The 13,538-nt window shown below is 43.2% G+C and overlaps 1 protein-coding gene across 3 annotated transcripts in view; it reads left to right on the top strand.

Annotated features, from left to right (window-relative positions):
* The window catches only part of afg1la (AFG1 like ATPase a), a gene marked incomplete at its 5' end in the record, with an annotated part of 28,924 nt that extends 19,302 nt beyond the window's left edge, over nt 1-9,622 (top strand). For 2 of the 3 annotated variants that reach the window (XM_083633864.1, XM_083633866.1), the window contains 3 exons: nt 6,615-6,755; nt 8,237-8,347; nt 9,126-9,622. In XM_083633864.1, the coding sequence (XP_083489990.1) occupies nt 6,615-6,755; nt 8,237-8,347; nt 9,126-9,263 (390 nt within the window). In that variant the 3' untranslated portion in view covers nt 9,264-9,622. The remainder of the gene's footprint in view (nt 1-6,614; nt 6,756-8,236; nt 8,348-9,125) is intronic. The other variant, XM_083633865.1, reaches the window with a different exon arrangement.
* Between the last annotated feature and the right edge of the window lie 3,916 nt (nt 9,623-13,538).

The raw sequence follows: 13,538 nt of genomic DNA, 5'->3' as shown, positions 1-13,538 counted from the left end.
GGAGTTAAGAAGGCTCCAAAGAAGTGTTTCCCAAATGCCTTCTTAACAGCCTTCTTAACACATCGCTAAAGAAGGCTCTTAAGAAGGGTTCTGTGAAAGGTGCTATATAAATCCACAACATTCTTATTATAAAAGGAATCCATTCTGATTAGAGGAATATAGCCTACGGTAAAACATTTAAAACACAAGTAACCATATTAATACATAGAGGAGAGATTTTCAAGTGTTCCCCAATTTTAAACACTAAAGGGGGCATGAAAGAAAGGAAAAAGGGAAAAACACAACAGTGGACTATATTATTATCTCCTTTTGCCTGACGCGGCTGGTGTTAAGGTGTTAAGAATGCCCCAGACCCTTCTTACAAAACCTTCTTAACGAAAGATCATCTTAGGCTAAGAAGCAATCGGAAAACACGTTTGCTTCTTACGGGAGCCTTAAGAAGGGTCAAAGAAGCTTCTTAGCGCTAAGAAGCTTTTGGGAAACGCATGCCTTCTTAACGAAAGAAGCAATTGGGAAACGCGTTTGCTTCTTACGGGAGCCTTAAGAAGGGTTAAAGAAGCTTCTTAGCGCTAAGAAGCTTTTGGGAAACGCAGCCAAGGTGAGATACACACTGTAAAATATGAGGGAACTGATATAGAACTCCAGTTAGGTGATTGGCCAGCAGGCCAGAGAGAGGGAGAGTGTGGGAAAGCGTGGGAGACATTGATTGGACAGGAATGACGGGGCGTGCATATTTATGAATGAGTGATGTCACCTGAACAGGGCGTTGCTGCAGGGGGAGAGAGTTGAATGGAAGGAACAATGGATTAATGAATGAGATGGTTCATCAGACATTGACGAGGGGAAGTAGTCATGAAAATAGTCTGAGACATTATTCAGTCGCCACAAGCGTGTGACGTTTCGGGGCAAAGCCCTTCCTCAAACATGAGACAAGAGCAAAGACGCACCGATCAAATGCCCTCGCAGGGGTCACCTGACCGATCATGTGATACATAGATACCTATATCTGGACATGGATCCAACATTCGTAGCCATGACGTCAGAAGTGCAGTGGCTGTTCACTTCACACAAGCTTCCCATAATGTTTCTTCTCTCAGATATTTGGACTTAAAACTTGTCAAACATCTTGTACGTGGAGGTGACGTCAACTCTCTGTGACTTAAAAGAGAGGCCTTCTGGATTTTCACCCTGGACACTCTGGCCCCAAAAGGGCTGAACGAAGACTTTGATTTACGTCCATTCCTGTAGTCCATTTTCTTCTCCACCTACCAGGGTGGGTGTGCTTATGTGTGTTCATCTTATTATGCCCTCTGTAATGTTCACATTATAGACCTTATTCGATTGACGTCACTCACGTACGGGCACGCCCGCTGCCGCCATGTTGTTGACATAGCCCAGCCGCTTTAAGTGACAGCCTGTGTAAGAGCAGAGTTTATAGGAAGCTAGCCGCAGTTAGCGTTACCTGTATCGTTCCAATTGTGTTCGGATGGTGACCTGCGTTACGCACGGCTGTAGTAATGACAGCAATAAAGTCCCTGCATGGTTTGTTTCTATCTCTACCGTCCACAGACGTGAAGAGAGCGAGACTGAGGATACGTCAGCAGCACAGGAGATGTGTGGATAGTTGGGAGAGACAGGTGAAACTTTCTGACAGCTCCTCACAGCAAAGTCTGTTCACCTCGTTTTTTCTTTTGTTTATTATTACAGGCATTAACGGCAGCAGACAAACAACAACTCTGGGTTTTTTATTGCTGTCATCACTATCGCTATTTTGTAATGGAACAGAAACGACAATAAGGCCGTTACTATAGTTGTCAGCTGCAGGACGGTATGTCAACAATATGGCGCTGTCCGGGGTTAGCGAATAAGGTCTATTATGAAAAATGAACCTCTGTTTTTGAGTCATCTTTGTATTGGGTATTTATCCATTTATGTATTATTTCTCCATTAATGTTGTATATGATATAATACATTAGACTTGATAACATTGTGTGGGTCATACACCATTTTGTCCATCGCTGTGGTATCTTTACATTATTTCATACTACCACAATTTCAGAGTAGTAGAGGTGACCCTTAATAGCCAAATTATACTTGCTTCTTCATATTGCATTTTATTACGGCGGTTTACACCTGATGCTTCCGTTTATGTGATATTCATGTTCTGACATTGCCGGTATCGTGTACACTGGTTGAATTATATATTTATTGTATGTATCACATGATCGGTCAGGTGACCCCTGCGAGGGTATTTGAGGGGTGTGTCTTTGCACTTGTCTCATGTCTGAGGAAGGGCTTTGCGCCGAAACGTCACACGCTTGTGGTAACTGAATACATTTTGGGAGCAGCATCTAGCGGTGTGCGGACTCTAGTCTCAGCCCTTTTATATGTTGTTTTCAGGCGACGTCGCATCAAGATGGCGACCAGGGCGGCGAGACCGTTGACCATTGGCTAGTTTGCAAACCACGTGATCATGCTGTGGGGATAACCAGTAGAAAGCTACATAGGAAAGCACTAGCAAAATCGGACAAGTTGCTGGAAAAATGACTTCTTGCAATCTTCTGCCGATACCTGCAGCGTAGAGCAGCATCCAACCCTCTTGCGTACTCTCCTTCCTCCATTCTCCATAGTAGCTCTGGGAGAGCTGGCCCTCAGACGTCACGCAGACGTCATCCGAATCACGTGGTCGACAGCAAGCTATAGTGAAATATACTGATGACATCATCACTGATGACATCACAATTGTGACACCACCCACTTAGCCAATTTATAAACTAAAAAGAAGAAGATTGTATGATGATTGAACCTTGCCATTACTCAGGAGCCACACTTGACAAAAACAAAAGCTTTGCAAGACCCGAAATCATTAATTTAATATTCGATTTAATTTAATATTCGATTTTTATTTATTTAAGTAGGACTTAAAAGAGCCACAACTACCCATAAAGGCGCCGCATCTGGCTCTAGAGCAGGGATACTCAGCTTGCTTTCCCCGGGGGCCACTTTCGTGAAATGTTAATAAACAAACAATATACATTTTTCTGTAGCAGATTGTAGGTTTTTGGGGTGTCAGCCAGGGTTTAGTCTGACAATCTTGTACACACCGTATAGTTAGTTAAGTTAGTTAGGTTAAGTACATACATAAGTGCCTGGGTAGCAAGCAGACGGCGGTATTTGACAATTTAGCAGCTAAATCATAGATTATTGAAAGATATTCCATATTCCAGACTGAAATGCTATAACAGAAGTGGAGTATTGGCCAGAATGACATGAACATTTGGACACTTATTCAGCGGGTATCTTGCATGTTGCGTTCAGGTGTACTGTAAAAAAAAAAAAGAAATAATAATTTGCAATTCCATCGCGGGCCACACAGGGGCCGCCCGCGGGCCGCAAGTTGAGTATCACTGCTCTAGAGCAGGGGTGCCCAAATTCTTTCCCATGAAGGGCCAAAACTCAATCTGGGTGGAGGGCCGAGGGCCAAAAATAAACGTTAAATTACATTAAAATGTATTTTGTTTTATAGAAAATTTACATTCTAAATCTAAAATAACATTTCAATATAATCTACTTTTTATCTGTTTGGTAATTGTATTAATTTGCAATTGGTTATATATATTTAAAAAAAAACTGCATTTGTGGGGAGCTTAAACATTTAATCAGTAAACACCCCGTTAAAAACAGTTGTATTTTCCACCTTTGTAATCAAGAGAGAAATTAATTCACAACTTGAAAAATCCTCAAGGTACTTTGAAAATCAGCTCTTTTGTAAACAATTTGCTATGACAATTTGACAAAAACATGCAATATCCTGGTTGCTAATGTGGTTCCTCCTCTGGTCGTTAAGGGCGCCTGTTCAGAGGGAGGGGAACTGGTTGGAAAAGCGTGAACCTCCCACGTCGTGCTATGTCCTACCGGTGAAGCTTCCTCTGTCAGGTGAAAAGAAGCGGCTGGCTAACTGCCCATGTCTCGGAGGAAGCATGGAGCCAATTTCGGCTCTCCCCAGATCGGCAGAGGGTGGAGTAGCAACCAGGATAAATAAAATTAAGTTAGCACTAATGGGGGATAAAAAATGGAAAAAAACAAAAAAGCACTGCTCTAGAGCCTCGGGTTGAGTATTACTGGTAGCATAGGTTTACATGTGTAATGTAGCCGGTGGGGGGGGGGGGGGGGGGGGGTGTAACACAACTCCTTTAAAGGAGTGAGATTGCTGATGTACATTTTTATATTTACTGTTACATTTTATTGCTTTATTGGCAATATATTTTTAGCATCTGATTACTGACGAGGACACCCATCAGACTTTGTTCACATTGCTCCCAGTGTGTACGTGGGCCACTGCGCTCACAGTATTCAGTGCATTATCTCTGTATGAAATGTCCATTAATGAGAAAGAATGGAATCGCGTTCATATACAGATCCTTTCCAAAAAAATTGTATATCATGGAAAAGTTTTTTTTTTCCATAATTCCTTTCAAAAAGTGACACTTTCATAGATTATAGATTCATTACACACAAAGTGAAATATTTCTAGCCTTTATTTGTTGCATTTTTCATAATTTTGGCCTACAGCTCCAGAAAACCCCCAAAACAGCATTTCAAGAAATTAGAATAGTGTGAAGAAAATCAGCAGTTACTTCTCAGTTATGACTGACTCCAGCCTCAGTCCACTCCCTCTGAATCTCTGCCAAATTTTGGAATCGTCTTTGCTTGACAATCCGCTGAAACCCACGGTCGTCCATGGTATTTCCATGACATTCAAATTTTTTGGAAAGGATGTGTATATTATGCATTTTATTTATAGCATATTTTAATTTAACACGGTAAACAAAAGCACACAAAAAACAACTACCGTACTTCCAGCTGACAGAATGGTGCTCATATGCATCTCAGTCCGTACAATTACGGAAATGTCCACAGATAGACAATAGAACCAAGTCCAGGTGGGGTCGAGGAAAGTCCAGGAGGGGAAAGTGATTTCCACTCTCTCAGGATAACCCTCTTTGCTATGACCATACAGAACATGAGGGCTCGTTGTTGTAAAGCTGAAGGAAGAGTCAAAAGAGTGGTTGGAGCAGCCCGGTATCAGATCAAGACCATCTGGACTTAGCTCTGTACTGTATACGTCACTGTACAACTGAAAAATACCATCCCAGACATTTTTGGGTTTGGGGCAAGACCAGAAAAGATGACCTAAGGTCCCGTCCTTATCACAGGCAGCGGAGACGGAAGGAAATATTTTTAAGCATCAATTATTTCACGATAGACAAAAAGGCTTTCGGCACTCCGGCTGTCATCAGTGTCATCGCAGATCAGATAAAAAAAAAATCACATGGAAACGAAACGTGTACTGTAACGTTAGCCAATATAGTCGTCGTCGTGTGATTCTAGATCATAAATCCTACTCTTAACACATTCACTGCCAACAACGTATGAACACGTTTTCAGAATCCAGCTGTTCCCTGCCAACAACGTGTTTACACGTTTTTGGCATCGATTTTTTTTTTTTGACGGTGGGTTGTGCATCTAAGCCTTTTACATCTCTTATATAATTATTGGAGCCACCGAACGTTTACAACCCATTCCACCGACCCACTAAGTGGCAACAGTGCTCTCCTGGCTAGAGAAAGGAAAGCATTTTTTTAACTTGTCAAGCCATTCTCAGCCCAGCCATTCTCCTTTTCGCGCTGATTGCTGGCGATGCGGGATTGCAAATTTACATAATAGATTCAGCCGATCTACTATGATCGGGTGATAGATTACAGGTGGAGGAACACACTTTGAAACACGCAGCATAAATATGACCAGAATCGCAAAAGCTTCTCTCAACCAAAACTCCAAACGAGCGAGTCCATCCCGACTTCCTCAAACAGCGGCCCAGACATGCAGGCACAGGAGAGCAGCAAAGCACTGACTGGTGACAAGCTTGTCCGCCCACGGAGGGCGGAGTTGAAGCAACTCGAGAGGGAGGGAGAGAGAGAGAGAGAGAGAGAGAGAGAGAGAGAGAGAGGGAGGGAGAGCGAGAGGGAGGGAGAGAGAGAGAGAGAGCGAGAGGGGGAGGGAGAGAGAGAGAGAGAGAGCCAAAAATGAATGGTTAAAGTGACCGTTCCATCCAATTTCACAAAAAGCCGTTTATCTCTGAATATTCTTTTTCACGCTAAAACCATGCTGTATTCAACTGCTAATGCTTACATAACTACTAACTCTACAAACTAACTCTTTTAGACAGAGAAAGTACACATTCTATTAGTACTTTTGAGATATTGTATGTTCACAAACTCCAAGCTGAAACGAATCCTCGGCTCTTATAAAATGAGCCATAATCCTCAAAAAACGGCTTGGCAGAAGCTACCTACAGCAAAAAAAAACGTCTGGCAGTCAATGTGTTAATATGTTTATATTCATGTGTTCCCACCTTGACATGTTTATCTTGTGTTGGTTTGGCTTTTACTGTTTGTCATTCAGCTGCTGGCCACGACAACTACGGTTCCATCCCGGGGGAAATTAAAGTTATTCTTTCCTATTCTTGATAACTACGAGCCGTGGTACTGGTGACACCTAGTTGAATGGAGCGGAGATAATAATTGTGATAATTGCCTGATGTGCCGTTTCAGCCTCTAGGGGCCAGTGACTACCTGGAGATGTCCAGGCTGTTTGACACCATCTTTATTCGACACATTCCTCTGCTCACGCTCCACAAGAAGACTCAAGCCAGGCGCCTCATAACGCTTATAGATGCCCTCTATGACCATAAGGTACACGCAGCCTGACACCTACATAGAGCTTTATGGATTCATAAGGTACACGCAGCCTGACACCTACATAGAGCTTTATGGATTCATAAGGTACACGCAGCCTGACACCTACATGGAGCTTTATGACCATAAGGTACACGCAGCCTGACACCTACATAGAGCTTTATGGATTCATAAGGTACACGCAGCCTGACACCTACATAGAGCTTTATGGATTCATAAGGTACACGCAGCCTGACACCTACATAGAGCTTTATGGATTCATAAGGTACACGCAGCCTGATACCTACATAGAGCTTTATGGATTCATAAGGTACACGCAGCCTGACACCTACATAGAGCTTTATGGATTCATAAGGTACACGCAGCCTGACACCTACATAGAGCTTTATGGATTCATAAGGTACACGCAGCCTGACACCTACATAGAGCTTTATGACCATAAGGTACACACAGCCTGACACCTACATAGAGCTTTATGACCATAAGGTACACGCAGCCTGACACCTACATAGAGCTTTATGACCATAAGGTACATGCAGCCTGACACCTACATAGAGCTTTATGGATTAATAAGATGCACTACAATTAAAAAATAACATTATGGGGTGTCGGGTAGTGTAGCAGTAGATCCACTGCTTACCAACACGAGGGTCGCAGGTTCGCACCCCCGTGTTAGCTTCCGGCTTGGTCGGGCGTCCATATCGGGCACGATTGGCTGTGTCTGCGGGTGGGAAGCTGGATTAGGGGTATGTGTCCTGGTCGCTGCACTAGCGCCGCCTCTGGTCGGTTGTGGCGCCTGGTCGGGGCGGAAGGGATGAATAGTGTGATCCTCCCACGTGCTACGTCCTGCCGGTGAAGCTCCCCGCTGTCAGGGGAAAAGAAGCGGTTGGCAACTGCGCATGTGTCGGAGGAAGCATGGTGCTAGTCTACGGCTCTCCCCAGATCAGCAGAGGGTGGAGCAGCGACCCGGGCAGCAGGGGGAAATTGGCCAAGTACAATTGGGGAGAGAATGGGGGCATCTTGCGCGCTCGATTCCTAGGCTCGCCCGCTGCGCGGGCTTGCCTGCCCTGCAGCTCGGCTGCTGCGTGGCCTTGCCTGCCCTATTGGCCCGTGCGCGCAATGTCTCCCTCTCTGAGATCAACATTTACCTCAATTGCTCAAGTGACATGACATCACTTATGCCATCATCATCAGTGATTTATGACATCACTGATGACATCATCAGTGGGACAAAAATGTGAACAGAGAAACATTGCCCACATGCTCCCTTTTATAATAGGATGACACTGTCTAACTCTAACCAGTAAATCTGGGAATACAATAACAGCCAAGTGCATACTTGGGCTTTTCTTTAGGCTACCCAAAGAAATAGCACGACAAATGCCTCATGTCTGCTTTAAGACACACTGGACGGATATGAAGTAACAGCATTTTGGTGGTGTTTCTGCATGTTAACGGTTCATCTTGTCTTGATTGAGGTGCGGGTGGTGATTCTGGCAGATCATCCACTGGAGGACATCTTTGTGCACGGTGACGATCACGAACATGAGGACAGTCACATCCTCATGGACGACCTGGGGCTGAAAAGGGTAAGTAAGGGCTTCTCTCAGCTAAACCTTTGCTGCGTACTTGGAGGTGGAAAATGTGGCTCAAGTTGTTGACTGTCAGTCAGTAGAACGTGCAGCACAGGACTGAAAATAAATCAGGCCTTTTCTGTTGATTTGAACTCCTTAGTTATATGTATATACTGTATATGTATGCATATATATATATATATATGTGTGTGTGCGTGTGCGCATATATGTATGTATAGGTATATGTATAGGTGTATATATATATATATATATATATATATATATATATATATATATATATATATATATATATATATATCTCAATAGTAGAACACTCGTGCACATCCAGAGCGGGAGGTGCTGGTCACAGCAAGAACGATTACACTGAATAAGAAATAAATAAACACTAGACTAAAAGTCCAGCGGACCGCACAAACTCCTCAGACTTGGACCAACTTTTCACGTGGCATTTATTTATTTGATCTGTTGCAAATAAATGCCACGTGAAAAGTTGGTCCAAGTCTGAGGAGTTTGTGCGGTCCGCTGGACTTTTAGTCTAGTGTTTATTTATTTCTTATTCAATATATATATATATATATATATACACATACATACATGATGAGAGAGAAGGAATGTATCCCATATACTTCAGAGCATTTTCAGGGAGGGACCACACACTCCAGGATTTGACTTTTATAGAAAATGTATTATTAAAAAGACAACGCATTTCTATACATATATATATATACCGGTAGTCTAATTCGGCCTAATTCTAACACTGTTGTTTTAACAGGACACAGCCAGCGGTCTGTCCATCTTCACTGGAGAAGAGGAGGTGTTTGCCTTCCAGAGGACAGTGTCCCGTCTGACAGAGATGCAGACAGAGCAGTACTGGCTGGAGGGGGACAGAAGCAGCAAATCACAGGTGTAACATTTGGAAAGGTCACGGGGCTGTATAGGCCCGTTACTCCACAAGTCTCTGCCAACACCAGCCAAGACAACACTACTCCTACTCTGATCTTACTCTGATCTCATCCAGCTGGGACCGCACAAACCAAGCAGCACTATCCAACACCTTGTACAGACTCCCTGCCAAGTATTTATTGACTTAGTAAAGCCTTTTATCATTTTATTCTGCCATTGCACTTTACATAGTGTGTACAGATCATTTTAAGACCACCCTTTGGGGGGGGGGGGTGTCATCATTTCTCTCAACCCTGTATTATTGTAACGGTCCAATATTTACTTTTGTTTATCCCATGGGAATGACTTGGTGGACTTTTGGAAATGGAATTCCAAAGGACTTTTATGAGAAATTGAAGAGCTATTTTAAGCTATCTCTATTGAGATGTGTTGTGAAGTATGATGTATTTAAAGGTGTGTTATGATTCTCACACTGTCAAATCTGAATACAGTGGCAACAGAATGGTTGGGTCTCTATTTCTGATTATTTATGTAAATGTTTTTGTGGAATATTTATCTTAGAACATTTCACAGATGCATGGCACGATAACACCGGGTATTTTAATTTGTCTGGCATATGACCAGGCACTGGAATCTCACTCAACGCACAGAAAGGCGATCGAGGTATTTGTTTCCAGCGTGATTCATTCCCCCCTGTGTATCTAGTGTGATAAATGAGGCCAAATCAATTCAAGAGTTGATTTATATTTAGTTTGTTGCCAATGAGAACTCGTCTGCCTTTATTAAAATAATAACTTTATAGCAAAATGTGTGAGAAGTAGGCTACTTAAGAGTTTATCTCCTGTCCCAACAAGTGTCAATAATCCATAATGTAGATTTAATTAGTACAATTTGTGAGTATTGTGATCCATGGAATTCAAACCCTTTAAAACACAAAATAAGTTAACCTACTGATCTTTCCCATTTTAGCGCGTTACTTTTTCCCCCCCAACAACTGAATAGCGGGAAGGAGCTCAAGTTTAATATAGCCAGGGTGCGTTCATAAATCCACTGACGCTCCACACTGAAATGAGAGCGCGGATCTACATGACTCCCCATGGTCCAGTCAGTGTGCGCTCTGGCGCTCGGAGTGGCTATTTCCGAACGCACCTGAAGTTACAGTAAACTCTGTTGCAACTTGTTTGCAACAACGTAACACCCCACTGTAATGATGCTATACTTGTATCATTCCTGGCCATTCCATAGATACCACAAAACGCTCAAACAGTTAACACTATCAGAATCAGCTTTATTGGCCAAGTATGTACATACAAGGACATTGGCTCCAGTTCGCTTAACTCTCAATATACTCTCACACAAAAGAAAAGGAAAAAGTATGCTCAGGCTAAAACAGAAGAATCACAAAGGACAATTACACTATACACAATAAGTGTATGGAAGAGCGTCTATTTTGAAAGTGTGTGTATGAAAGGGATATGTAGGTCTACAGTATATATGGATGGATTATATAGCCTACAGTTATTGATATAGGCAGTTATTAAATACAGTTCTTTAAAATAATATAAATAAGCTACATGTATAAACAATTCGTTCAGGTATTGCACAGTTATCTACGTGTATAAATAAGCTGCATGTATACAAGCAATCAGGTAAAGTGACATAGTGACATGACAGTAAAAAGTGCACACAACGGGTGGCTATTATGTCAGTATAAGCAGAGATGGGCGAAAATACATCATAAAGGATTTTGATACAAATTACAAATACTTGCTCAAAAAATGTATCACAATACAAATACAAAATACTGGTCTGAAAAATGTATTTGAGATACAAATACGTATTTTGTATTTTGAAAATACATAAAAATACATTTTATAAAAACTGATAAAGAACTGCAACAATTAGTCAATCCATCAATTAATTGCCAAATATTACATTAATTCCCTATTTTGATCATCTATTCATCATTTTGAGCCATTTCTGTAAGGAAAATGTGCTAATTCTCTGATTCCAGCTTCTCAAATGTGAAATGTTCTGGTTTCCTTAGATGGTAAATCCTCTTTTAGTCGTCTGTGACAGTATTCTCCTTTGTGTACCCTCTTCCCTCACTTCAGCTGTTAATAACCTTCTGTGAGGGCTTTTGACTTACAGGCAGCATTTCTACATGTTAACCTCAAGTTTTTGAACTTTGACCATGTTAGCCCTAGATATCTGACATCATAACAGTATCCCTGGATATGATGTGCCATGGCTGCAGTTATGGAAATCGCCGGCTCCACAGGCTCCCAAAATCATGACTGACAGGCAGACAGACACCGCCCACCCACCTTGGTGCGATCGTGCAAATGTGCGCCATCGGCTCATACTACATCAGAGTTGCTCGAGTGACATCACTGATGACATCACAACTGCCTGAGTGACATCACAGTTAGCAATCAGTGGCTCGAGTGACATCACTGATGACATCACAATTTATTGAGTGACATCACTGATGACATCACAATCATGGCCACACACACTGCCACCCACTTTGCCAATTTTAATTAAGAAGATAATTAGTTGTGTCTTTCTAATATGATGCACTGGTTTGAATATGCAGTAAACCGTTTCATTTGCAGATAGGCCAGTGCATGCAATATCTAATAATCAATTTATATTAGTAATTTATCTCTGGGGGAATTTCCACCAATACAAGGCTTCATACTAGACGAAGAAGTGATGTGAATTTCTGACTCAAGACCCACCCTACTCTGCCTCAGTCTGATTTGTGGTTGAGTTTGTTCTGATGGTAAGCCAATCAGAGGTAGAGTAGAAGTGACATGTCACATTTTTTTTTCTCCACAGTTTAAACCTGTGTCAATGGTAAGAATGTGTCAATTTGAGAATAAAATGACATAAAATTAAAGAAAAAAGTATTTTATGTATTTAAAATACACAAAATACAAGGTCTGAAAGTATCTTGATACAAATTACATCTTATTTTTCTCGGTCCAGCCAAATACAAATTACAAAATACCCAAATGTATTTGAAATACGTATTTAAAATACTGCCCATCTCCGAGTTTAAGTAGTTGCTGTCAGGCGACATATCGTCCATGCTGTCGCTTTAATTTCTGCTGGGGGTGGGGCGGTGGGCGGTGGGCGGTGGGCAGGTCCTCCTCTCTCCACTTTGGACGCGGAGCGTTGCGCCACCACAGCAGGCAGCGCAGCGCAATAGATTGAATGAAGTGTTTGAGCAGACTGCTGGGCTGGCCCATGGCCACAGGCGCTGCCATGCTGCTGGACTACTGAAGAAGATGCGAGAGATGAGCTGCCAGAATGCGTGCTTTTAGCTCGGAGAGACGGCTTTTGATGAGCTTCTTCGACAGAGACGCACTTCTCTCCAGCAGCAGCAGCAGGCAGGAGCGGGGCCTATAATAATATTGACGCCTGAAGCTCCCCGCTCCGCCTTGATGGTCTCCTCCAGACAGCAGCAGCAGCAGCGCACTGCACGGCTGATAAGGAAAGGAAACGGTCAAGATGGAAGCGGGATATACGGAGTGATTAATAAGCTGATGTGGTGACACTGATGTTGTAATCATTAATATAGAGATATTTTTTGGGCATGCATGTCGCACTCGCACGATCGCGCTTCAGGACGGGCGCTTGTGAAGGAACGCTGTGCGGATTCCTCCAAGACTCGCTGCCGCTGTGACTCTTCCTTAAACTCCACATTTGGCCAAATTGCCATCATGTATTTCCACCGCGGGGGTGTGGTGGGCTGTGCGCTGGGAATGGCAGCAATATTATTGTGTTGTTGATGCAGCCGGTCATCCCGACCCCGTTTGTCTGCGAGCGAGAGGACAGACACACGTGCTGCTGGCCCGCCTGTTGGGCTATTCGCAAAATCGCGCATAGTAGAAATTGTTAACGGAGCCGACCGACCGACAACATTGATGGAATGCGGCGACCTGCGTGATTTCCTAACCCTTTGTAGTGCAGCAACGACCGAGATATTGCGCTTAACATGGCCGAGGAGGCGTCGTCGCACCGTGATGAGCCGCCCCCCTTCTTGCACGTTGAAATAGATCCCGATTTCGAGCCCCAGAAGAGGCCACGGTCCTGCACTTGGCCCCTGCCTCGTCCGGAGTCTGGTGGTGGTGCGGCGGGCAAGCCCGGAACAAATGACGCTGACGTCATCCCAGAAGAAGAAGAGGAGGATGATGATGAGAATGAGAAAGACGCCAGTGTTTTTACTACAGAACCCTCCGGGCACCACAGGGAGCCGAGCGGCACCTCGTCG

The sequence above is a fragment of the Poromitra crassiceps genome (assembly GCF_964638095.1).
Source record: "Poromitra crassiceps genome assembly, chromosome: 3".
In the NCBI taxonomy this organism is placed as follows: Eukaryota; Metazoa; Chordata; class Actinopteri; order Beryciformes; family Melamphaidae; genus Poromitra; species Poromitra crassiceps.
This window is presented reverse-complemented; position numbering and strand designations above follow the sequence as displayed.